The sequence below is a fragment of the Pseudophryne corroboree genome, chromosome 3, assembly GCF_028390025.1.
Source record: "Pseudophryne corroboree isolate aPseCor3 chromosome 3, aPseCor3.hap2, whole genome shotgun sequence".
Taxonomy (NCBI): Eukaryota; Metazoa; Chordata; class Amphibia; order Anura; family Myobatrachidae; genus Pseudophryne; species Pseudophryne corroboree.
This window is the reverse complement of record NC_086446.1, coordinates 567,100,739-567,128,569: the sequence shown is the minus strand read 5'-3', so window position 1 is coordinate 567,128,569 and position 27,831 is coordinate 567,100,739. Positions and strand designations below refer to the sequence as shown.

Sequence of the window (27,831 nt, the reverse complement as noted above, 5' to 3'; positions counted from 1 at the left end):
TGAGCTCATCTCCCGACGCCGCCTCCACCCCCGCCCCTGCTGCGGCCTCCGTTGTCATGGCAACCGACCCGGTATATTGCCGGGTCGGGAAGCCTGCAACGGAGCGCAAATGCCGGATCCCACCCGGTAAGTACACGTTTGTATTACCGGGTAGGACCCGGCATTTGCGGTGTGAATGCAGCATAAAGTTCTTTGTAGTGCCCATGTCTCCTGCGGAGCCCGTCTATACACCATGGTCCTTACGGAGTCCCCAGCATCCTCTAGGACGTAAGAGAAATGTCTCTAGAAAATATCTTGCAATGCTTGCAAGTACCCAACTCATGTCCCAATGAAAACGTTTGCCCTTGTGGTCATGACACACACTTTTCAGAAATGCTGCCATTTTATTGTGCAACCTAGTCGACTCTGACTCGTGTATCACATGATGAATGCCTGATGACTGCTGTTGTATGAGTAATGTTTTGCCCACATGAAAGATGGCCTCTGCCAGCCTTCCGGTTACGAAGCGTCGTCCTTACTGCTGAGGAATTGTCAGCTGACGGGGGGCGTGTCTGGGCGTGGCCGCGCCTTGTTATCAGGAGGACTCTGAAGCTGTTTCGCTCAGTCAGGTGATTGGAGTCGTCATGAAGCTGCTGGTTGTGGTGTCGTGCCTTTTTGCTGCTGGTAAGGTCTATGGCGCAGCCCCCGATCCTGGTGTCCGGGCTCGGACGGTGTGAGGTCACTGCTGAGCACGGGAGAAGCGGCGTCATGTTAGAGCCAGTCATGTACTGTAATACTGGCCACAGGTCATTCCTTTGCCCCTTTCATCTTTCTAGCACTGGTGGTGCTGCCAGTGCCGGGATGTCCTGGCAGGATCTCTGCCGGGTGTGTGGTCCCTGATGGGCAAAATGCTGGTACTGCTGTGGTGTCCTCTGAGCGCTGTCCCTTCCTGATGTGCGGGCCCCGAAAGCCTGTGCACATGTTATGTAAGTAGGGTGACACACAACTGGCAGTGATCACTGGCCCTGAATGGGCCTAGTTGCTGGGTCGCAGTGCTTCCTAGTCGGCTGTGGAATATGGAGACTGCTCGTCTTGCAAAACGTATACACATATCCTGCTAGAGACTGCTAATTACCCATAGTGTGAGTCTACTGGTAATTGCAGAAAGTATATGTAGCTGAGGCTTCATGAGCTACTTCTCATAATGAGTCAACACATTCCTCAAACCATAATACTGAGTAGGTGACCGCTGCCTGTAAACATGTAGGCTCCTCCTGTATAGTTATATTGTGATAAAGCAAATGTGTGCAGTTATTGCACAGGGCTTCAGAAAATCCTTATTGCAACATGGCTAGAGGCAATACCTACTTTAATGTGTGCCCTAAGAAGCAACTAAATCACAACTTCTGTAATCTTCTTGGTGTATACATTAACTGAAAATGAATGTAATAGTTGCACATGGCTTAAACAAAACTGTTTTAGGGTGAAGCGGTAACAAGTCTCCTGTGTGGGAGGGTTGAGCTAACAGTCTAGGGCCCCATATTTATCAAGCCTTGGAGACTGATTAAGTGGATGGAGATTAAGTACCAGCTAAGCTGCTCCTAACTGCCATATTACAGAATATCTTTGAAGTGACAGTTAGGAGCTGATTGGTTGGTACATTATCACCATGCAATTTATCGCTCTCCAAGCCTTGATATAATTCTGTTTCAGGTTTCATCTAGTGCAAGGATTTCAGAGCCAGATCTTTGATGTGCGATCATACTAATTATACTAGTTAATTAATCATGATAATTATGGTAATATTTACAATCTGAATGTGGCTTGAGATAAATGGAAGGTTTCTATTCCATGACACACTGCCTTTGAGAGCTGACGCAGGTCTTTAGGTTATGTACACAGTTACACAACATGTCTGCAGACTGCAGTATCCACAGGCCCCGTTAAGATGATTGAGGTTCTGCAGCAAGTGTATGGGTGGTTGGTGGGCTGTCTGTACACACAGGCCTAGTTAAGATGATTGCGGTTCTGCAGCAAGTGTATGGATGGTTGGTGGGCTGTATTGGCTGTGCTGCAGGGCTGATGTGATATGTCTGTGATTATCATTAGCAAACATGGGGGTCGATTCTATTCGGCAACTAATGAATAGCGCCGGGAATTAGCTCCCGACGCTATTCAATTCAGCAACTAATTACCTGCAATTGTCGGGAATTCTTCTCTCATCCCCGGGGGATGAGAAGAGAAACCCGACAAAAGTGCTGCCTCGCGGCCGGCGCGAGGCTGATTCTGTCGGGAATCAGCCTCGCGCCGGGGAGTTAAGTCGGAGAATGCCCGTTCTCCCGACAATTCAACCTGTTTTGTCGGCGAGAACGGGCCATCGCCGACGTAACTAGTTGCTGAATTGAATAGCGTCGGGAGCTAATTCCCGGCGCTATTCATTAGTTGCCGAATAGAATCGACCCCATGGTGTGTACACAACCATGAATTTGCAAACAATATATTGCCCGCTTGATAGAACAGTGTACGCAGCATAGTGTGAGTGCCCACTCCTTTAATTTTCCATCTCTGTTGTATAAAGGTATTTTACAAATGCTAATATCTGTAGATTAGCATCTATGGAAAAAAAACTTTTTTTTAAATGAGTAACTACTTGTTGGAAAAATGCAGTCTGTCTTGTACTGGTGTGCTATGTAATACGGTGCAGTAGTCCTAATGTAGTACAGTATATTGGGTGGCACACTTTATGCAGTTGTGTGGTGTCCAGTCAAGCGAAGAGCAGATTAACACACTTGGGGACAAAGCAGAGAAGTTGCCGTTCACTAGCTATGCATCTAGCACCTTCTATAAAATGACAGAAGCTGCCTGGTTGGTATGGTTAACGTCTACCTTCACAAGCTTGATGCATTTCCCCCTTGGCCATAAACGCCACCCACAAATCACTGGTTTGTCTCTGCAGAGTGACCGGAGAAAGGCAGGCTTTACCTGTGTTTTGTGTACATAAACAAAGTAGATCACAATAAGTGCAGTATATTTCATTTCCTTCCATACTATGCAGCAACATGGTCCTGGAATTAATAAGATGCTTGCTTTTGGCAGTATTTCTGCTGTGCATATACGGCTATATATGCAGGGGAGCACTAAGCATGTGGTTGCTGATATTTATAAGTAAAACCGCTTCCTGATGGAACTAAGACTACTCTATTTGCTTTTAAAAAGTGAAGTGTTTGGCCTATCATGTTCACGTGTCAATTGGTCCTTGTATTAAACCTGAGACTTGTCGAAACATGGATGGGTTGGAGCAATCAGTGTTTCCCTTCATCTTATGGTGAGGCATTGTGGTGCCTAACTTGGCAAACTGGAAGTAGAATTTTTAAACTCAATTTTTCTCTTTAAAAATTAAGACTTTATGGTAGTGAATTAGTGCAAAGCACGATTTATATGTCTATACTGCAAACTAGTTATCAGAACCTTGTTATACAAATCTGGTAAATGACAATATAGATGTGTTTTAACAACAAGTGGCAATGCAAGTCAGGTTTTCTCACTTCCTTGTTCAATCGGAATTTCCCCCCCACCTACTGTATGCTTCTCCTGGTCACAAGATCTTGTGTAAAGGAGTTACCTCACTGCTCAGTCTGGTTTCTGTTGACATCCCACAAACACCAATCTTACTGTTGTGCTTCACTTCAGAAAATGTTGTCTTGGAAAAGTGGTTATCCCCACATAGAGCGGACAAGATATGCAACTATAGAAACAATTCCCTTTCCCCGCATAAAAACTTAAGATGTCAATGGGCATCTCTTAAGGCCCGTACACACTGGACGATATAGCGGCCGATATATCGCAGGTCCGTCGGCCAGTGTGTACGGGCGATATGTCGGTGAACTCAATCATTTAGACATCGCATCGGCCCTGCAGCCTGGCCGGCGGCTAATATATCTACTGATATATTGGCGCATCGCTGTGTGTACGGGTGACCAGCCGACTGCCCATACACATGCTGCGGCGGCCGGTGATGATTGACAGCAGAACTGGGCGGGCGCCCAGTTCATGACGTCAGTCCCCGATGGATCGTTGAGTGTATTCACAGCACACTGCCCGATCCGTCCATAGGTATATCTGCAGATATCTATCAGTGTGTACCCACCATTAGATACTGTTACCTGGTTCTGACTCCACCAATTGTCTAAGCATTACCTCTTTGCTGTAACTTACTGATAAATGTGTGTTTGATAGTTATAATATATATAATATGCTATAGGTTTCCTGCAACTCAAACCTTATTTCTGGTATTTTTGGCTGACGTTTGTTAATGGTCACTGGAAATGCAAGATCTTCCCTCAGATTTACTTATTTTAGTCTGTCCCAACACACCGGTTTCATGTTAAATATGCAGATAGTATGGTTTATACAGGATTATCAATATTCCCTTCATAATCTGTTTTATGTAGGCTGAGAATCTGCAAACGCTTGTACCCAAAATAACTTTAGATTGTGCAAATGTACACAATATAGCAGAAAGGGAAAAAATTATATATGCACTGTCTCCCACCGCCATACACACTGCACAATCTGCTGTACAATGTAGTGTTCCTGTGAAATCGTCCATTGGCTTGTAGCACATCCAATGAGAACTCTATTTATCAGACAATGAATTAGGTGGGTTTAGGAGTACATAACGCTTGTTGCATTCTTTTGCAGATCGCAACATTGTCTGATATATTGTACAGTATGTACTCTGCTTTAGGGTTAAATCCAAGCTGGCCCCAATATGCCGAAACATCTTCTAGTGTTTGTGAATGTACGGTCAGTAATCTCCTAGAATTGTAACTATTCTGCACATTGTGCTTTAATATTACGCTAGTAACTTCCAGTGTCCTTAAACAGGATTTTTTAGGTAATCTGGTACTTGCAGCCTTTTAGTCTTTATATGACCGGTAACGCTAAAATGCAAGTAGAGTAGGCATTTGTCCTTTAAGATCTATAGAAATGAATGTAATATGCGTCAGTGCCACCATATGGGGTAAAACCTTTGGCGCTTCAGGGTATTGGTTCCAAGTAAAAAAGTACATGCATAGTTTTTAAGTGTATTTTATTAAAATATCAGCTGTAAAATGGTTACTTTGTATAGAATAGTTTTATATTGTTACAGTAGCAAATAATAATGAAACGAGCAGTTCTTCTCGAAGAACAGATTATAAAATATATGTGAGCCCAAAAAGATAATCGATGGTAAAATGAGTGATCAGTCCTCTTAATAAAATTACAAGGTATTTTAAAAGTCTGGGGCGAATGGGGATGTTACCCAACGTGTTTCACTCGGCTTTGCGGTGCTGTGCTTCGTCAGGGACAGTCCCTGACGAAGCACCGCAAAGCAGAGTGAAACTTGTGGACCATGTCCCCCATTTGCTTCAGACTCTGAATCTATGATCCTGTGAAAGACACCGGCAAGAAACCCTAGAGTCCAAAAGCACACAGGTGCCTGAGTGGGTAAGGGTCGTTGGGTAGACACAACTTAGGTCGACAGGAACAATAGGTCGACATGTAATTTTTATTTATTTTAACTTTTTTTGGCGTCTACTTCTTTGTAAAGTGACGGGAACCCCAATTAGTGCACCGTGTCCCATCGCATGGCTTGCTTCGCTCGACATGCTTCGGGCAAGGCACAGGTTACTGTTCCAATTGTAGTCAACATGGAGCGTTAAGTATGAAAAATCCAAAAAATGGAAAAACTCATGTTGACCATACGGCAGTATCCTGCCTGAGTAACACCGCGGCTACCGGGGAAGAGACGCCACTCATACACACTGAATAGGAATCAGAGACCTGAACGGAAGACAGCCGGACCCCGTGCAGGGGTGAAGATCCATAAGTGCAATACCCTAGCACTCTCCTGCATGTGGACACTTTCTATTACGGACTGACTTCTGCTGTAGATTTATGAGAACTGTAATACTGGACACTTCAACTAACGGGGGGACTGTCTAATGAACCCCAGATTCATTTAAAATACCTTGTAATTTTATTAAGAGGACTGATTACACACACACACACACACACACACACACACACACACACACACACACTTTTTCCCATTGATTATCTCTTTGGGCTTGCTAATATTTATAATCTGTTCTTCTCTAACTGCTCGTTTCGTTTTTCTTTGCTATTGTAACAATATAAAACTATCCATTTATTCCATACAAAGTAACTGTTTACATACAGCTGATATTTTAAACGTATTGAAAAAAATAAATACACTTAAAACTATCCATGCACTTTTTTCTTGGAACTAGTCCTATAACGCCAAAGGTTTTTTTTTTTGTTTTTTTTTACCCCATGTACCGTCCAGATAACCAGAAAAAAATCAGTAAAGATTTTTTACTTTAAACAAAGGCTGCACGGAGACTAGTTTGCATAACATAACCAATATAAGGGAGCGCAGACCACACCCCTAGCTATACATATCAAGTCTGTGTCTCCACACCTTCCTGACTTTGTGATTGTCAGATACTGCTAAATATAACTGTACAATCTCTCTCCTCTCTGCAGTTGCTGCAACTCCCTTGTTTGGTACAGAGCAATGTGCCAATGGCCCCGGCGTCTGGTGTGTGAATATCCGCACCGCATCTCAGTGTGGTGCAGTGGAACACTGCCGGCAAACTGTTTGGAATAAACCCATGCTGGTGCGTAATTTCACTTTTTGTGAAGTGGTAAGATCTAGCCTTACCAATACTATCCCTTTAAACTGGGACACATGAATGACACAGGATCGGTGACATGCATTTCATCTGATTTTATTCAATAGAACCTGTGTAATTCATGATTGTCCCGGTTTAAAGGGATAGTATGGTAAGAGCTGACTGTCCTTGGTTTATCGTATTCTCATGTATGTGAACATTTGAGGCTTTTACCATGGTGCGCCAACATTAAAATAAACCTTAAGCATTAGTCTAAAGGCAAACCTTCCTGCCAGACAAATGTCTAGGGTACTAACCTACCAGTAGGTATAATGTGATATAAACATTTAAATCAATTCCTAGTACAGCTACATAATGCAGTGGTGCACCTGTCTGTAGGATGCATTCACCAGAATGATGTGTATCTCAGATATTGCCATTACAGATTGGCTGACTGGTTGTACCCAGTGATTGACTCCAGTGTAGTCCTAGTACCCCTCAACAAGAAATAACTGAAGGTTAGCCTAATGGTCATTACTAGCAGGGGTGTTAACATTTTGCTTTGTTTTTCAGAAATCTGTTCCTTGTGACCTGTGTAAGGAAGTGGTTGATGTAGTGAGGAAATTTGTGAGTGACAATGCTACACAGGTATGTAGTCTGTGCACAAAGCTTTAATGAAGAGCATGATAGGTGACTGCTTACACTGTACTTTAGCTCTCCTCTCTGGCTGAATGAACATAATGATAAATTGGCCTAAAAGCTGCTATGGTAATGCTATTTAAATGTTTATATAAGTGGTAAGGAACGTTACAGAATGGAAGATAATAGGGAAAGTTTCACTATTGTACTCTGTGCGTGCAGGAGAAGCTTGGCTTCCCCCTAGAAAGATTTTATAATTCACAAGGAGGAATGGTAAGGTTGCGACTATACAAATGGATGCATAGACATTTGCATGCACTTCTCTTGACAAGACCTAAAATCTGATAAAGCATTCATTTCTTACATGGACATGTCCAGTCTAATGGCTTTGTCAAATTTTGCCATTTGCATTAGAAATGTACTATATCAGTAACTGATGATCAATTCAGACTTGAGGCTTAGACTGTTTTTTGACACTGGCCAAATAGTGTGTGTGTATTATCTGCTTTGTTTCAGTTCTGGTAATAAAATGAATGCCAATGACTCCTATGGTTCATACATTACTTCGGTTGCCGTTTATCCTCCCCAAAGAAGAATATGCTAGAGTGGTGTATTGCAGATGGGATATATCTTATCCATTGCAAGGTACCACTGTAACTGACCTCAAGAGCACGTCCGAAGACATTTGTAGACTTTCACCAGCCCTATACTTAATGGTCACCCAACCACAGCCTCATGGAGAATTTATTCAGCATTTGTGAGTTGTGAGCAAAGCGCTCTTAACAGAGGTACTGTACAGGCACCGCAGTGCTCATTTCAGCTCGCGCCTCCATAGTATCGTGCAGTAAAAGGAAAGTGTTGCACCGCCATAATTGTGTACGTTGCAGGCAATTGAATTTGCCCAATCACCCCCTCCCTCTGTATCACTTCATCTGTCTAGGTAATGACATCCTACATTAAATGTCAGCATAGAATTGTTTTTTTGACAATTGGTGTTCAGCTAAATAAGAGTGAGATTGCTTATCCCCCTACGAGTGGATCTGGCTTCAGTAATAGTGGGGCAGATGTATTAACCTGGAGAAGGCATAAGGAAGTGATAAGCCAGTGATATGTGCAAGGTGATAAAGGCACCAGCCAATCAGCTCAAATATGTAAATTAACAGGATATGATTGGCTGCTGATTTATCACCTTGCACATATCACTGGTTTATCACTTCCTTATGCCTTCACCAGGTTAATACATCTGCCCCAGTATTTTGAGTGGAAGTTCTCAAGCTTGCACAGTAAGCGGGGTATCCAGCCAGCTGGGAAAAACGAACATTTTACGTGCGTTTTCCCAAACTTTTTTTTTTTTTTTTTGGGCTGTCCTATCTGGTTTTGCCTGCCTGAGGCAGGTGAAACAAAATCCCCAATAAGCCACAGCCCCGCCGGCTTATTGGGGCTAATTAGATAGTTCCCAGTGACACAATTACCCGTGGTAACTTAAAACCCTTTTCACATCGCACAAATAACCCGGCATCGACACGGCATATTGCCGTGTCGAACCGGGTCAGTGTGCGATGTGAAAGGTCCTTTCACGATTTAGCGGGTCGCCTGACCCGGTAATTGAACCCGGTAAAAAAGAAGGGTTTTACCCGGGTTGATTACCGGGTCAGGTGCAGTGTGAATGGGAGCCGTGTCGATGCGATACGGTTCCCTTTCACAGCATAGGGAGAGGCGGCGCAGGAGATGAGCTCATCTCCCGGCACCGCCTCCACCCCTGCCCCTGCTGCTGCTGCTCCCTCCGCTGCTATGGCAACCGACCCGGTATATTGCCGAGTCGGAAAGCCAGCAGCGGAGCGCAAATGCCGGATCCCACCCGGTAAGTACACGTTTGTCTTACCGGGTAGGATCCGGCATTTGCGGTCTGAATGTAGTATTACTGTGGGTAGTTGGATACCCCTCAAGTGTCAAGCCTCTTCAGGTTCCCAGAATGCATTGCCACTGCAGCCTGGTGAGGTGACTCGTTATGGTAACTTATGCTTTGTTTCTATTCCAGAGTGAGATCCTATCATACTTAAATAAGGCATGTGAATTTATTCCTGATGAAGCCATATCTTCTGAGTGCAAGCAGTTAGTTGACCAGTACTACCCACTTGTTCTGAACATCATTGTGGAAGAACTGGTATGTTCAAAATTTATTTATTTTTTCTTTGTAGTGGACACCTCCTAAAGGGGACATGTAAAGTTCTTGCATGCGGTTTGGTTTGGGGTTTTTTCATAGCTAATGTACAATTAGATGTCTGTAGGGGATGTCTGCCTGGAAGATAGTATAGCCTTACTCTGCTCTTTGCACTCTTGAAGTGCAACAGTAACCACATTTGTGTTTACTGGGCTTATTAACAGAAGCAACTTTTTATTTTAGAATCCAAGTGTGGCCTGCGCTGCCATCGGCCTGTGCAAGTCTCTTCAGCAACACCTGGCTAGCCTCAAGCAACCTCAACAACTCCTAACTAATGAGATTCCAGAGGAGGACTTGTCCAAGATGGTTTACCCTTTTCTGGCAAATGTTCCCCTCCTCCGGTTTCCACAGGATAAGACTACTCCAGAACCCAAGGTGATAGAATGTCTTGTAATAATCTTTTTCTATCTCTGAATATTATGTACACTCAGTCCAAATATTGTTAAGGTGTCCTTTCATGATTAGGGGCATTCTAGCTTTGACTGGAGACTCGTGATTCTACAGATGGTCAAGGACTAACATAATAACGAGACACATTACGTTGGAGCAGAGGCTTAGAAACAAACCTTTTTGCGCTGCTTTGACATCCTTTGCCTACTTTTATACCCCTCTGCAATCGCATGACATGTTGAGGGATTGAAAAGAAGATAACAATTTGTATTGATGTGACTAAAATAGGTTTTTCTTTTATGTGGGATGGTTATTGACAAAGACTTTCTAAACTGCCCCTTTTTTATTTTAGCAGTGTGAATTTTCCTATAGTTGGCTTTATCACCAATAGAATGTATTTGTTCTCACAAATGCAAGGATGGAATGATGCAGTTCTATAAGGGCCTAGAACGAAAGGGGTGACTGTAAGGCCACAAATATGTTAAAAGAAGCTATGTTGACCCAGCTGGTATTGTGTAACCTGCATCTGATGGTTATTGTCATGTAAATTTACTGTTGGAACCAATGTAATATAAATTTACTTCTCTTCATGGGCACAGAAGGTGGGCTCACTAATGTGACTACACTAATTCAACCAAGCAGACATTGTAGATGCCCTATGTCTTTTGCTAGCTGTGTTGCTCTTGTGTAAGGTGAGATCAACAGACTGTTCTGACAGGCAGTTAGTCTTGTATACTTCACATTGTCATGGGTAGGCTTCAGTCCAGAAGAACTCTTTGATGTTACCAAATAAATGCACAGTTCTGTATCACAGGATTACCATGGCAAACAGTTGCTTCACTTTTTTTTTTTTTTTTTTTTTTTTTAAATAGTTCATGCTCTGAATACATGTTGTAGTCTGGTTATGGAGGGTGTACTAAACTTTTTACATGGTTATAGCACACTACATAAATGCCATAAAGTTGCCAGTGGTGTGGTTGGCACTAAATGACAATCCTATTGGGGCTAGGCCAACTTTTTTTATTTATGTTTTAATAGAGTGGTCTGTTTTGTTTAATAGCAGAATGCCGATATCTGCAAAGACTGTCTTCAACTCGTAACAGATGTACAAGACTCTCTCAAAGGCAACTCTTCTTTCTGCAAGATGCTGATTGATAATGCACTGAGACAATGTGATCAGCTTGGCGGGGTCTTATCTGAAGAGGTATGTTTATGCTATAGTTTGGTGCTTAAATAACTTTAAGGATTGTTTTATGGTATTTCTACTTTGACACAAGGCATCCGAGCCTATACTGGAAAAAGATAGGAAAGCTGACTTATCAGCTTTCCCATCTCCCTAGATATTCAATGTCCTGTCTACACTACTTGGTGGGTGCTGTGTTTATTCCTTGTGTACAGGACAGAGGTGGTGTTGGGTGGATTTAGATACAGTAACTACAGTATTGGGTAACCAGCTTCCAATATGTATACACCAGTAGAATCATTGAGGATAATGTGAACACTGGCAGATTCTATAGAGCAGTCCTGGCCAACCTGTGCTGTTATGAAAGTCCCAGCATGCCCTGCCACTGTAGCATTCCCTAATGGCAAAACTATGGCATGCTGGGACTTCAGTGATCACAAAAACGCGCCATAGCACGTATTTTACGCAATATTGTGGACCAGGGACTCGCTCTTTCTGAATGGATAGGCCCCTGGGGATGCGCTCTCCAGGGATTGGCAGTAGGGTCATTGATGGTCTCACTTGCTCGGCTGCAGAGAAGACTGAAAGTGGAGGAGGAGCCAGCTGGGCAAGGGAGACATCAATCACTAAACCTCTAGCCAATCCCAATGGAGCGCTGCACGGGGGACCCACCCATAGGGGCCGGGGATGGATGCGTGCTCGCAGAGCTACCATCCTCTGCCCCAGGGATTCGCGGTCTCCTGCACCCCATCCTGCCGTTATCTGCAGGGCCGCCACAATCGGGGACCCACCGGTCGCCTAGACGCCCGCCGGCTGCAGCAGTGTGTCTAGCTGCTTCAGGGTCCAGGAGCTGCACTGCAGCCCCCGCCACCTCCCAGCGCTCACCAGCCCCGCATCGCCTGCACACTCCTGCCCGCTGGTCGTCTCCTCTTGGGCGCCTTGTTCCAGTGGCTGGGCGGATGACTATCCACCTGCAGCCTGTTGCAGTACTGCCCCTCCCCTTCCAATGTGTTTGTGTACTGGTCAAACCCCCCCCAGTGTGACTTGCTGCTCCTGGGTCCAGGAGCTGCACTGCGGCCCCGCCACCTCCCAGCGCTCACCAGCCCCAGTATCGCCTGCGCACTCCCACCCGCTGGTTTCATCCTCTTGGGGTCCTTGTTCTGGCGGCTGACTTTCCACCCGCAGTGTGCGGAGCTGCCCCTATGTTACTGGATGCTTGCTGGCCTGGAGACCCTGCGCTGCGGCCTGGCCCGATCATTTGAGCTTCCGGAGACCCCCGCACTGCTGAGGCGATCTGGCCGGAGAGCAGTATCTTCGGTACCATGACCCATGCCACTTGACGAGGACCTGCCCATCGGGGTGAGTGGTGCTGTGAGGGGGAGATTGCGGGACCACATGGTAGCCTCAATCTTGAAGCATGCATACCAGCTGCACCTCTGGGGGCTGGTTAGGGTCGGGCACTAAGGGGGAGTGATAGGTTTCTCTGACGTCCTAAGTGGATGCTGGGACTCCGTAAGGACCATGGGGATTAGCGGCTCCGCAGGAGACTGGGCACAACTAAAGAAAGCTTTAGGACTACCTGGTGTGCACTGGCTCCTCCCACTAAGACCCTCCTCCAGACCTCAGTTAGATTCTTGTGCCCGGCTGAGCTGGATGCACATTAGGGGCTCTCCTGAGCTCCTAGAAAGAAAGTATATTTAGGTTTTTTATTTTACAGTGAGATCTGCTGGCAACAGACTCACTGCAGCGAGGGACTAAAGGGAGAAGAAGCGAACCTACCTAACAGGTGGTAGTTTGGGCTTCTTAGGCTACTGGACACCATTAGCTCCAGAGGGATCGACCGCAGGACCCGACCTTGGTGTTCGTTCCCGGAGCCGCGCCGCCGTCCCCCTTACAGAGCCAGAAGCACGAAGAAAGTCCGGAAAATCGGCGGCAGAAGACTTCGGTCTTCACCAAGGTAGCGCACAGCACTGCAGCTGTGCGCCATTGCTCCTCATGTACACCTCACACTCCGGTCACTGATGCGGGGGGGGGTGGAGCGCCCTGAGGGCAATATAAGACACCTTGGCTGGCAAATCATCACAATATATAGTCCCAGGGCTATATATGTGATAAATTACCCCTGCCAGAATCCATAAAAAAGCGGGAGAAAAGTCTGCCGAAAAAGGGGCGGGGCTTCTCCCTCAGCACACTGGCGCCATTTTTTTCTTCACAGTGCAGCTGGAAGACAGCTCCCCAGGCTCTCCCCTGTAGTTTTCAGGCTCAAAGGGTTAAAAAGAGAGGGGGGGCACTACATTTAGGTGCAATATATGTATACAAGCAGCTATTGGGGAAAAAATCACTGTTAGTGTTAATCCCTGCATTATATAGCGCTCTGGTGTGTGCTGGCATACTCTCTCTGTCTCCCCAAAGGACTTTGTGGGGTCCTGTCCTCAGTCAGAGCATTCCCTGTGTGTGTCGGTACGGCTGTGTCGACATGTTGGATGAGGAAGGTTACATGGAGGCGGAGCAGAGGGGGCCCGACACCAGAGTGGATGGATAGGTGGAAGGTATTAACCGACAATGTCAACTCCTTACATAAAAGGCAGACACACATGTCGACACGGAGTCTGACTCCAGTGTCGACGAGGTTGAGACATATACACAATCCACTAGGAACATCCGTTGCATGATCTCGGCAATGAAAAATGTGTTACACATTTCTGACATGAACCCAAGTACCACATAAAAGGGGTTTTATTTTTGGGGAGAAAAAGCAGCCAGTGTTTTGTTCCCCCATCAGATGAATGAATGAAGTGTGTAAAGAAGCGTGGGTTCCCCCGATAAGAAACTGGTAATTTCTAAAAAGTTACTGATGGCGTACCCTTTCCCGCCAGAGGATAGGTCACGTTGGGAGATATCCCTTAGGGTGGATAAGGCGCTCACACGTTTGTCAAAAAAGGTGGCACTGCCGTCTTAGGATACGGCCACCTTGAAGGAGCCTGCTGATAAAAAGCAGGAGGCTATCCTGAAGTCTGTATATACACACTCAGGTTATATACTGAGACCTGCAATTGCCTCAGCATAAATAGTGCTGCTGCAGTGTGGTCTGACCTGTCAGATAATATTAATACTCTAAGACGGGGATAATATTTCTCTATCGTCCTAGTGGATGCTGGGGTTCCTGAAAGGACCATGGGGAATAGCGGCTCCGCAGGAGACAGGGCACAAAAAGTAAAGCTTTCCGATCAGGTGGTGTGCACTGGCTCCTCCCCCTATGACCCTCCTCCAAGCCTCAGTTAGATTTTTGTGCCCGGCCGAGAAGGGTGCAATCTAGGTGGCTCTCCTAAAGAGCTGCTTAGAAAAGTTTAGCTTAGGTTTTTTATTTTACAGTGAGTCCTGCTGGCAACAGGATCACTGCAACGAGGGACTTAGGGGAGAAGAAGTGAACTCACCTGCGTGCAGGATGGATTGGCTTCTTGGCTACTGGACATCAGCTCCAGAGGGACGATCACAGGTACAGCCTGGATGGTCACCGGAGCCTCGCCGCCGGCCCCCTTGCAGATGCTGAAACAAGAAGAGGTCCAGAATCGGCGGCAGAAGACTCCTCAGTCTTCTAAAGGTAGCGCACAGCACTGCAGCTGTGCGCCATTTTCCTCTCCGCACACTTCACACGGCAGTCACTGAGGGTGCAGGGCGCTGGGAGGGGAGCGCCCTGGGAGGCAAATGAAAACCTATTTGGCTAAAAAAATACCTCACATATAGCCTCCGGGGGCTATATGGAGATATTTAACCCCTGCCAGAATCCACTAAAGAGCGGGAGACGAGCCCGCCGGAAAAGGGGCGGGGCCTATCTCCTCAGCACACAGCGCCATTTTCCTTACACAGCTCCGCTGGTCAGGACGGCTCCCAGGTCTCTCCCCTGCACTGCACTACAGAAACAGGGTAAAACAAGAGAGGGGGGGCAAAATAGTGGCAAAAATTATATTATAAAAGCAGCTATACAGGGAGCACTTATTATAAGGCTATCCTTGTCATATATAGCGCTTTGGTGTGTGCTGGCAAACTCTCCCTCTGTCTCCCCAAAGGGCTAGTGGGGTCCTGTCTTCGTTAAGAGCATTCCCTGTGTGTCTGCTGTGTGTCGGTACGTGTGTCGACATGTATGAGGACGATATTGGTGTGGAGGCGGAGCAATTGCCAAATATGGGGATGTCACCTCCTAGGGGGTCGACACCAGAATGGATGCCTTTATTTATGGAATTACGGGATAGTGTCAACACGCTAAAGCAGTCGTTTGACGACATGAGACGGCCGGACAATCAATTAGTGCCTGTCCAGGCGCCTCAAACACCGTCAGGGGCTGTAAAACGCCCTTTGCCTCAGTCGGTCGACACAGACCCAGACACAGGCACTGATTCCAGTGGCGACGGTGACGAATCAACCGTATTTTCCAGTAGGGCCACACGTTATATGATTTTGGCAATGAAGGAGGCGTTACATTTAGCTGATACTACAGGTACCACTAAACAGGGTATTATGTGGGGTGTGAAAAAACTACCTATAGTTTTTCCTGAGTCAGAAGAACTAAATGAGGTGTGTGATGAAGCGTGGGTTGCCCCCGATAAAAAGATGCTAATTTCAAAGAAGTTATTGGCTTTATACCCTTTCCCGCCAGAGGTTAGGGCGCGCTGGGAAACACCTCCTAGGGTGGACAAGGCGCTCACACGCTTATCAAAACAAGTGGCGTTACCCTCTCCTGAGACGGCCGCACTTAAAGATCCAGCAGATAGGAGGATGGAAAATATCCAAAAAAGTATATACACACATACAGGTGTTATACTACGACCAGCTATAGCGACAGCCTGGATGTGCAGTGCTGGAGTAGCTTGGTCAGAGTCCCTGATTGAAAATATTGATACCCTGGATAGGGACAATGTTTTACTGTCTTTAGAGCAAATAAAGGATGCATTTCTTTATATGCGTGATGCACAGAGGGATATCTGCACACTGGCATCACGGGTAAGTGCTATGTCCATTTCGGCCAGAAGAAGTTTATGGACGCGACAGTGGTCAGGCGATGCGGACTCAAAACGGCATATGGAAGTTTTGCCGTATAAAGGGGAGGAGTTATTTGGAGTCGGTCTATCAGATTTGGTGGCCACGGCTACAGCCGGGAAATCCACCTTTTTACCTCAAGTTACTCCCCAACAGAAAAAGACACCGACTTTTCAACCGCAGCCCTTTCGTTCCTTTAAAAACAAGAGAGCAAAGGGATATTCATATCTGCCACGAGGCAGAGGAAGGGGGAAGAGACAGCAACAGGCAGCTCCTTCCCAGGAACAGAAGCCCTCCCCCGCTTCTACAAAAGCCTCAGCATGACGCTGGGGCTTCTCAAGCGGACTCGGGGGCGGTGGGCGGTCGTCTCAAGAATTTCAGCGCGCAGTGGGCTCACTCGCAGGTAGATCCCTGGATCCTGCAGATAATATCTCAGGGATACAGGTTGGAACTAGAGACAGATCCACCTCGCCGTTTCCTGAAGTCTGCTTTACCAACGTCCCCCTCCGAAAGGGAGACGGTCTTGGAAGCCATTCACAAGCTGTACTCTCAGCAGGTGATAGTCAAGGTACCTCTTCTACAACAAGGAAAGGGGTATTATTCCACTCTATTTGTGGTACCGAAGCCGGATGGCTCGGTAAGACCTATTCTAAATCTGAAATCCTTGAACCTGTACATAAAGAAGTTCAAGATGGAGTCACTCAGAGCAGTGATAGCGAACCTGGAAGAAGGGGACTTTATGGTATCCTTGGACATCAAGGATGCGTACCTCCACGTTCCAATTTACCCCTCACACCAGGGGTACCTCAGGTTCGTCGTACAAAACTGTCACTATCAGTTTCAGACGCTGCCGTTCGGATTGTCCACGGCACCTCGGGTCTTTACAAAGGTAATGGCCGAGATGATGATTCTTCTTCGAAGAAAAGGCGTATTAATTATCCCATACTTGGACGATCTCCTAATAAGGGCAAGGTCCAGAGAACAGCTAGAGATGGGATTAGCACTGTCTCAAGAAGTGCTAAAACAGCACGGGTGGATTCTGAATATTCCAAAATCCCAGTTAATGCCGACAACTCGTCTGCTGTTCCTAGGGATGATTCTGGACACGGTTCAGAAAAAGGTTTTTCTCCCGGAGGAAAAAGCCAAGGAGTTATCCGAGCTTGTCAGGAACCTCCTAAAACCAGGTAAGGTGTCTGTACATCAATGCACAAGAGTCCTGGGAAAAATGGTGGCTTCTTACGAAGCAATTCCATTCGGCAGATTCCACGCAAGAATTTTCCAGAGGGATCTGTTGGACAAATGGTCAGGGTCGCATCTTCAGATGCACCAGCGGATAACCCTGTCTCCAAGGACAAGGGTATCTCTTCTGTGGTGGTTGCAGAGTGCTCATCTATTGGAGGGCCGCAGATTCGGCATACAGGATTGGATCCTGGTGACCACGGACGCCAGCCTGAGAGGCTGGGGAGCAGTCACACAAGGAAGAAACTTCCAGGGAGTGTGGACGAGCCTGGAAACGTCTCTTCACATAAACATTCTGGAACTAAGAGCAATCTACAATGCTCTAAGCCAGGCAGAACCTCTGCTTCAGGGAAAACCGGTGTTGATCCAGTCGGACAACATCACGGCAGTCGCCCATGTGAACAGACAGGGCGGCACAAGAAGCAGGAGTGCAATGGCAGAAGCTGCAAGGATTCTTCGCTGGGCAGAGAATCATGTAATAGCACTGTCAGCAGTGTTCATCCCGGGAGTGGACAACTGGGAAGCAGACTTCCTCAGCAGACACGACCTTCACCCGGGAGAGTGGGGACTTCATCCAGAAGTTTTCCACATGCTGGTAACCCGTTGGGAAAGACCAATGGTGGACATGATGGCGTCTCGCCTCAACAAAAAACTGGACAGGTATTGCGCCAGGTCAAGAGATCCGCAGGCAATAGCTGTGGACGCGCTGGTAACGCCTTGGGTGTACCAGTCGGTGTATGTGTTTCCTCCTCTGCCTCTCATACCAAAAGTATTGAGAATTATACGGCAAAGAGGCGTAAGAACGATACTAGTGGTTCCGGATTGGCCAAGAAGGACTTGGTACCCGGAACTTCAAGAGATGATCACGGAAGATCCGTGGCCTCTACCTCTAAGGAGGGACTTGCTTCAGCAGGGTCCCTGTCTGTTTCAAGACTTACCGCGGCTGCGTTTGACGGCATGGCGGTTGAACGCCGGATCCTAAAGGAAAAAGGCATGCCGGAAGAAGTCATTCCTACTTTGATTAAAGCAAGGAAGGAAGTAACCGTGCAACATTATCACCGCATTTGGCGAAAATATGTTGCATGGTGCGAGGATCGGAGTGCTCCGACGGAGGAATTTCAACTGGGTCGATTCCTACATTTCCTGCAATCAGGATTGTCTATGGGTCTCAAATTGGGATCTATTAAGGTTCAAATTTCGGCCCTGTCGATTTTCTTCCAGAAAGAATTGGCTTCAGTCCCTGAAGTCCAGACTTTTGTTAAGGGAGTGCTGCATATACAGCCTCCTGTGGTGCCTCCAGTGGCACCGTGGGATCTCAATGTGGTTTTGGACTTTCTAAAATCTCATTGGTTTGAACCACTAAAAAATGTGGATTTGAAATATCTCACATGGAAAGTGACCATGCTACTAGCCCTGGCTTCGGCCAGGAGAGTGTCAGAACTGGCAGCTTTATCTTACAAAAGCCCATATCTGATTTTCCATTCGGACAGGGCGGAACTGCGGACTCGTCCGCATTTTCTCCCTAAGGTGGTGTCAGCATTTCATCTGAACCAGCCTATTGTAGTGCCTGCGGCTACAAGTGACTTGGAGGACTCCAAGTTACTGGACGTTGTCAGAGCATTGAAAATATATATTGCAAGGACAGCTGGAGTCAGAAAATCTGACTCGTTGTTTATATTGTATGCACCCAACAAGATGGGTGCTCCTGCGTCTAAGCAGACGATTGCTCGTTGGATCTGTAGCACAATCCAACTTGCACATTCTGTGGCAGGCCTGCCACAGCCTAAATCTGTAAGGGCCCACTCCACAAGGAAGGTGGGCTCATCTTGGGCGGCTGCCCGAGGGGTCTCGGCATTACAACTCTGCCGAGCAGCTACGTGGTCAGGGGAGAACACGTTTGTAAAATTTTACAAATTTGATACTCTGGCTAAGGAGGACCTGGAGTTCTCTCATTCGGTGCTGCAGAGTCATCCGCACTCTCCCGCCCGTTTGGGAGCTTTGGTATAATCCCCATGGTCCTTTCAGGAACTCCAGCATCCACTAGGACGATAGAGAAAATAAGAATTTACTTACCGATAATTCTATTTCTCGGAGTCCGTAGTGGATGCTGGGCGCCCATCCCAAGTGCGGATTATCTGCATTACTTGTACATAGTTACAAAAATCGGGTTATTATTGTTGTGAGCCATCTTTTCAGAGGCTCCGCTGTTATCATACTGTTAACTGGGTTTAGATCACAGGTTGTACGGTGTGATTGGTGTGGCTGGTATGAGTCTTACCCGGGATTCATAAATCCTTCCTTATTGTGTACGCTCGTCCGGGCACAGTACCTAACTGAGGCTTGGAGGAGGGTCATAGGGGGAGGAGCCAGTACACACCACCTGATCGTAAAGCTTTACTTTTTGTGCCCTGTCTCCTGCGGAGCCGCTATTCCCCATGGTCCTTTCAGGAACCCCAGCATCCACTACGGACTCCGAGAAATAGAATTATCGGTAAGTAAATTCTTATTTTTGCTAACATAGAGCATATTAAAGACGTTGATATATATATATATATATATATATATATATATATATATATATATATATATATATATATATATATATATATATATATATATATATTGCAGAGAGGTATATTTGCCGGCTGGCATCCAGAATTAATGCAATGTCCATTCTGCCTGGAGGGTGTTAGAAACCCGGCAGTGGACAGGTGATGCTGCCTGTAAAAGGCACATGGAGATTCTGCCTTTATAAGGGTGAGGAATTGTTTGGAGATGGTCTCTGGGACCTTGTATCCACAGCAACAGCTGGGAAGAAAAAATTTTACCTCGGGTTTCCTCAAAGACTAAGAAAGCACTGTATTATCAGGTAGTCCTTTCTGCTTCAGAAAAGCAAGCGGGTCAAAGGCGCTTCCTTTCTGCACAGAGACGAGGGAAGAAGGAAAAAGCTGCACCAGTTCCCAGGATCAAAAATCTTCCCCTGCTTCCTCTGAGTTCACCGCATGACGCTGGGGCTCCACCGGTGGAGACAGGTGCGGTGGGGGCGCGTCTCGGGAACTTCAGGGACCAGTGGGCTTGCCCACAGGTGGATCCCTAGGTTCTGCAAATAGTATCACAGATACAGGCTGGAGTTCGAGGCAACTCCCCCTCGCCGTTACCTCACATCAGCCTTGCCTGCTGCCCTCGGAGAAAGGTAGTACTGGTGGCAATTCACAAGCTGTACTTCCAGCAGGTGAAATCAAGGTACCCCTCCTTCAACAAGGCCGGGGTTACTATTCCAAAATGTTGTGGTACCGAAACCAGACGGTTCGGTGAGACCCATTCTAAAATTGAAAGCCTTGAACACTTATATACGAAGGTTCAAGTTCAAAATGGAATCGCTCAGGACGATTATTGCAAGCCTGGAGAATTTCATGGTATCACTGGACATCAAGGATGCTTACCTGCATGTCCCTATTTACCCTCTTCACCAGGTGTACCTCAAATTTGTGGTACAGGATTGTCATTACCAATTCCAGACGTTGCCGTTGGTCTGTCCCCGGCACCGAGGTATTTACCAAGGTAATGGCCGAAATAATTATCCCGTACTTGGACGATCTCCTTATAAAGGCGAGGTCCAGGGAGCAGTTGTTCGTCGGAGTAGCACTATCTCGGGAAGTGCTACAACAGCACGGCTGGATTCTGAATATTCCAAAGTCGCAGCTGGTTTCTACGACGCGTCTATTGTTCCTGGGTATGGTTCTGGACACAGAACAGGATAAAAAGGGTTTCTCCCGGAGGAGAAGTCCAAGGAGTTGTCGTCTCGAGACAGAGACCTCCTAATACGTATACAGGTGTCTGTGCATTAATGCACGCGAGCCCTGGGAAAGATGGTAGCTTCTTACGAAGAAATTCCATTCGCCAGGTCCCATGCAAGGATTTTCCAGTGGGATCTGTTGGACAAGTGGTTCGGGTCGCATCTTCAGATGCATCGGCGGATAACCCTGTCTCCAAGGGCCAGGGTGTCGCTGTTGTGGTGGCTGCAGAGTGCTCATCTTCTAGGGGGCCACAGATTCGGCTTACAGGACTGGGAACTGGTGACCACGGATGCCAGCCTTCGAGGCTGGGGGGCAGTCACACAGGGAAGAAACTTCCAAGGCTATGGAAAAGTCAGGAGACTTCCCTACACATAAATATCTGGAACTAAGGGCCATTTACAATGCCCTAAGTCAGGCTAGAACCCCTGCTTCAACACCAGCCAGTGCTGATCCAGTCAGACAACATCACGGCGGTCGCTCATGTAAACCGACAGGGCGGCACAAGAAGCAGGATGGCGATGGCAGAAGCCACAAGGATTCTCCGATGGGCGGAAAATCATGTGTTAGCACTGTCAGCAGTGTTCATTCCCGGAGTGGACAACTGAGAAGCAGACTTTCTCAGAAGACACGACCTCCACCCGGGAGAGTGGGGACTTCATCCAGAAGTCTTCCAAATGATTGTACACTGTTGGGAAAGGCCACAGGTGGACATGATGGCGTCCCGCCTCAACTAAAAGTTACAAAGATATTGCGTCAGGTCAAGGACCCTCAGGCGATAGCTGTGGACGCTCTGGTAACACCGTGGGTGTACCAGTCGGTGTATGTGTTCCCTTCTCTGCCTCTCTTACCCAGGGTAATGAGAATAATGAGAGGAGTAAGAACTATACTCATTGTTCCGGGTTGGCCAAGAAGAGCTTGGTAACCAGAACTCCAAGAAATGATCTCAGAGGACCCATGGCCTCTGCCGCTCAGACAGGACCTGCTGCAGCAGGGGGCCTGTCTGTTCCAAGACTTACCGCGGCTGCGTTTGACGGCATGGCGGTTGAACGCCGGATCCTGAAGGAAAAGGGAATTCCGGAGGAAGTTATCCCTACGCTATTTAAAGCTAGGAAAGAAGTGAACGCAAACCTTTATCACCGCATATGGCGGAAATAGGTTGCGTACTGTGAGGCCAGGAAGGCCCCAAAGGAGAAATTTCAGCTAGGTCGATTTCTGCACATCCTACAGTCAGAGGTCACTATGGGCCTAAAATTGGGTTCCTTTAAGGTCCAGATTTCGGCTCTATCGATTTTCTTCCAAAATTGAACTGGCTTCACTGCCTGAAGTTCAGACTTTTGTTAAGGGAGTGCTGCATAGTCAGCCCCCGTTTGCCTCCAGTGGCACCGTGGGATCTCAACGTGGTGTTGGATTTCCTGAAGTCTCATTGGGTTGAGCCACTGAAATCCGTGGAGCTATAATACCTCACGTGGAAAGTGGTCATTCTGTGGGCCTTGGCGTCGGCCAGGCGTGTATCAGAATTGGCGGCTTTGTCATACAAAAGCCATTATCAGTATTTTATATGGATAAGGCAGAATTGAGGACTCATTCCCAATTCCTTCCTAAGGTGGTATCAGTTTTTCATGTGAACCAACCTATTGTGCCTGCGGCTACTTGGGACTTGGAGGATTCCAAGTTACTGGACGTAGTCAGGGCCCTGAAAAGTATGTTTCCAGGACAGCTGAAGTCGGGAAAACTGACTCGCTATTTCTCCTGTATGCACCCAACTATATTATAATAGTGCAATACTGTTTTTTAAAACCACATATTTAATAACAAAATGCGGTGGTGATCCTGTGAGGAGGTTGTGTCCCATTAAAGAGGTACTGCATTATTCAGGATTGGGCATCTAGTAAAATAACTTGGTGAAATCTATTGAAGTCGTGGTGGACTATAAAGTTTTCATTATCCCTGAAAAAATTAGATACCAAATAAATTGAAAACGTACTTGAGACTGGATATAACATTGAGCCCTAACCTGTCAAAAAAATTTGGTAACCCAATCTATCAAAAAATTGATTAACCCCTGATGAAGTCCTAACGGACGAAACGCGTTGGGTTTCGTGATTTCGGACAAAAGCCTTCACCACAAACTTCTGGTTGGAGATATATTCCTTCAAAATTCTGATTGTGACCACCTGACTGTAAAATCCCCTCTTAAATTGAAAGATTTTTATACTTGTTATACCATTATATAGAATTTTTTAGTAATCTGTACTTATTTGATGGATATTTAAGTTGTAAATGTCAGTATGTACATGAATAAATAATTTTTAAAATTATCTTAAAGGCAAATTGGCTCCCACTAGAATCCTTTTTCCTTATATATATATATATATATATATATATATATATATATATATATATATATATATATATATATATATATATATATATATATATTATAATAGTGCAATACTGTTTTTTAAAACCACATATTTAATAACAAAATGCACTCTCATAGATAAAAACAAAGTATGCATATCACCAATATTGGATAATCTCCCCATGGAGCACTATACGGGGGGGGGGGGGGGGGGTTGTCCTGCTGTAGAATACATTTGGAGCAAATCAAACCATGCTTCACTGTTGCCGCCTACTGGGAGTGAATCTTAGCTTATCAAAATTGCGAGCGAAAGATTCGCAATATTGCGAAAAGACTTCTCTGTGTAGTTTCTGAGTAGCTCGAGACTTACTCTGCCAGTGCGATCAGTTCAGTGCTTGTCGTTCCAGGTTTGACGTCACAAACACACCCAGCGTTCGCCCAGACACTCCTCCGTTTCTCCAGCCACTCCCGCGTTTTTCCCAGAAACGGTAGCGTTTTTTTACACTCCCCATAAAACGGCCAGTTTCCGCCCAGAAACACCCACTTCCTGTCAATCACATTACGATCACCAGAACAAAGAATAAACCTTGTAATACCGTGAGTAAAATACCTAACTGCATAGCAAATTTACTTGGCGCAGTCGCACTGCAGACATTGCGCATGCGCATTAGCGACTAATCGCTCCGTTGCGAGAAAAAAATAACGAGCGAACTCGGAATGACCCCCTATGTACGAAAACATGGGACATGTGCTGCAGAAAAATTGCAGCCTGTGCAGAGTAGAGGGTGTAGAGTAGGATCTTGATCCGAGGCACCAACAGGCTCAAAGCTTTGACTGTTCAATGCAAAGCGCCGCCTCCTCTATAACCCCGCCTCCCAGCACAGGAGCTCAGTTTAGTTAACCAGACCAATGCAGTAGCAGGAAAAGAGACTACGGTTAGTAGCCACATACACCACACTCTCACGACAAGAGAAGTGTCAGCGGCTAATGCCATATCAACCCAAAGAAGCGAAGTACGTCAGGGTGGGCGCCTTGTGGAGCCCAGTGTACCTCGCAGAAAGCATTTTAACAAGGGTAAGTTCTTACCATAAAACTTGTTTTCTGCTGCGGGGTACACTGGGCTCCACAAGTCTGGACAATGGGGATCAAAATGTGAAATATTTGGCTGTAACAGAAGGCACTTTGTTAGCTGGAGAGCAGGGGCGTATCTACCCATTGGCCAGGATGGCACTTGCCAGGGGCACCAGCAGAGCGGGGGCTGCTGCCCGATAGTGCCAATGGGTGTAATCCCTTAAACTGTAGTGTCTGGCAATACCTGCTGTGCCACGCTACCTGTGCATTGCCTGGGATGGAGGGTGGAGGATCGCCCAGCAGGCAGGAGCTGGTGCAGGTGTCCAGCACTACAGGGAAGAAACTGAAAATAAACTACAACTCCCAGCAACCCTTGCCGCCAGGTGCTCCCACACAGCCATCAAGGCTGTGTGGGATTACATGAAGAGACAAGGATTTGCCAATCCTACATCCACAGAAGATCTGGTTTGTTATCAAAGATGTTTAGTTCCTTCAAAAGATATGTGCAAGTGTACCTAGAAGAATTGATGCCTTTTTTGCAGGCAAAGGATGGTCACGGTAATCTTGGTTTCTCTTCTGTTCATTCACTTTGCATTTTGTTAATTGATCAAAAAACATTAATACTTCTATTTTTGAAAGCACTTTCTCGGCAGCATTTTTTTTTCCCCATACCTGCCTAAAACTCTTGCATGCTACTGTATATCCAGGATTGTATTGTGGGCTTCAGGCTGTAAATGTTTTGAAATTACAAATGTGATGCATTAAAAAACTAACTTATTATAAATCTTACTTTCTAGTGCAAGACTTATATTAATCAGTATGCTCAGTTGGCTATCCAATTGGTGATACAAATGGTGAGTAGGCAAGCACTTTATTTGCAGTGTGCATTAATAATACAATGTGGTGCTTTTGGTAAAGGATTCTCCTTCCATAATGATGCTTACTGGTAATTGTGGGTACACTGTTGACTAGTTCTGTCTGTAACAGGACCCTGATCAGAGTATTGCAGACGCACCTACAGAAGAGCAGTCTATAATTATAATAAAGTTGTAATGGCTGTGTCTGTACATAGAGGTGTGTGGTTTGTTTTTTTTGGGAGACATGTAATCCTTGGCACTGTGTAACTATGGAGACCAATCTTAATTTATTTTTATTTTTTTACCCTGGCTTCACGCAAACAATGTGGGATGAATTTTGGTCTCCCTTTTCCCCCCCACTATTTTATACAGTGCATCCGGAAAGTATTCACAGCGCTTAATTTTTCCAAAATGGAATACATTTTTATTTTATTTTTCCCCTAAAAAAATTTTTTCCCCCCCAGATGATGGAGGCCACTGTGCTCATTGAGACATTCAAAGCATTAGTTATTTTTCTGTACACTTCCCAAGATCTGTGCCTCGAGACAATCCCTGTCTTGGAGGTCTGCAGACAATTCCGTTTGACTTCATGCTTGCTTTGTGCTCAGACATGCATTGTCAAGTGTGGGACCTTGTATAGACAGGTCAAATCATGTCCAATCAACTGACTTTACCACAGGTGGACTCCAATTAAGCTGTAGGAACATCTCGAGGATGATCAATTGAAACAGGATGCACTTTTGAGCTTCATGGCGAAGGCTTTGAATACTTACGTACACGTGATTTCTTAGGTTTATGGGTTATTTTTGGGTGGGTTGTTTTTTTGTTTGTTAAATTTGTGGAAATCGACTTTTTTTTTCATGTCATTATGAGGTAAAGTGTGTGTGTGTAGAATTTTGAGGACAAATTTTATTCCATTTTGGAAGAAGGCTGTAACATAATGTGGAAAAAGTGAAGCTCTGTGAATACTTTCCAGATCCAGTGTAGATTGGTCACTTAGAAGAAACTGAGGTATTTACAGTTATCTAAATGTGGCATCAGGGAGAGGAGCAATAAAGGAAAAAAAGTCGCTTGGCACATGCAGGCTCCTCAAGCCAACAATGACTATATAAATATTTTGGGGACAGATACTTCTAGGGACTGTTTTTATGAACTATGGAGACAAAAGAAAATCCCTGAATAAGAAAATTACCTGAATTTGCACGGGCTCCTCAAGTCCAAATTTAAAAAAAAAAAAAAAATTTCTTAAGGTCTCTTTAGCAGTAAAATCCAATGTTATTTTAATCGTTAATCAGGCAGCTTATCTCAACTCATGAAGTTGTAGTATCCTGTCAATACATTGGATGGTGCACCAAGACAAATACTACATATCCTAGATACAATGGATTTGGGCTCTACAAGATAATATTTGACTAATGTGAACTTAGACTGTACTGTGAGATTGCCCCTAGAAGTGGATTTTGTGCCTTACATAAGAAATAATCCACAAATTTCTACTTTAATCAGTGGGCTGTCTGTGTAGATCTTGGGAGCAGCTGCTTCTTCCATGGGCAGCTTTACATGGCTTCTGTTAATCCTTGATTGAAACTACAAATATTGTTTAGAAAGACATTTTGTGATCAGTATCTACAATATAAAATGTACACTATTAGATGCCACTACTGTCTTTTTGTAAAATTAGTTCTGCTGAGCAATAACCGACATCCACGTGAGCAGAGCTTCGGCAAACGATTGTAGCTAATATACTGACAAATTGAGTTCCATTTTAATATTCAGTGTTGAACGTCCCATTACATTGCTTTTGGACAAATCCCGAAGAGCCATGTAGTCATGTTAGCTAACATAAGGTAACTTCTATTCATCTCAATAAGTCTAAAAAAAAAGTGTTTGGATTTTTTGAAATTCTGCGTTTTCAAAATAAATGATTTGCATGCTCGTCTACTTCGTTCTTGAACCTGATGTGTCAAGACTTTATTTTTGAAATGTCATTTTGTAACTGATGAAAAAAAAAAGTTATCTGACTTCTCCTTTCTCTGTTCTTGTGTTTCTGTAACTGATCAGGATGAGGTATGTTCAATGCTTGGTAGTGTCCTGATGTTTAGTTTTTGTTGCTAAAACATTAACCAGTCTTACACTTCAGTTAATAGTTTATTTGATGCACACATTACACATGAAGCACTCTTGCTTAAAGTGGTTTGCCAAAAATGTAGTAAAAAAAACCATCCTGCACGATTTTATATTTTACTATCCTGTTTTTAATGTATGACTACATGTCCCCTGTACTCCTGCTACTTCCAATAACCACATTACTTGATCATTCCTATAGCTCTGGCATGTTTCTGTATGCGCCCACTTGGGTTGGTACCTTACCTTCTGGAT

The 27,831-nt window shown here is 45.5% G+C and overlaps 1 protein-coding gene across 3 annotated transcripts in view; it reads left to right on the top strand.

The window, feature by feature from the left end:
- Window positions 1-555: 555 nt before the first annotated feature.
- PSAP (prosaposin) overlaps window positions 556-27,831 on the top strand; it is a 42,386-nt gene continuing 15,110 nt past the window's right edge. Inside the window, exons 1-7 of one of the 3 annotated variants that reach the window (XM_063961313.1) lie at window positions 556-663; window positions 6,532-6,665; window positions 7,233-7,307; window positions 9,337-9,462; window positions 9,703-9,894; window positions 10,973-11,113; window positions 25,393-25,449. In XM_063961313.1, the coding sequence (XP_063817383.1) occupies window positions 624-663; window positions 6,532-6,665; window positions 7,233-7,307; window positions 9,337-9,462; window positions 9,703-9,894; window positions 10,973-11,113; window positions 25,393-25,449 (765 nt within the window). In that variant the 5' untranslated portion in view covers window positions 556-623. Of the gene's footprint in view, window positions 664-943; window positions 966-6,531; window positions 6,666-7,232; window positions 7,308-9,336; window positions 9,463-9,702; window positions 9,895-10,969; window positions 11,114-25,392; window positions 25,450-27,831 lie in introns of those variants that run through there. The other 2 variants (XM_063961312.1, XM_063961314.1) reach the window with 2 other exon arrangements.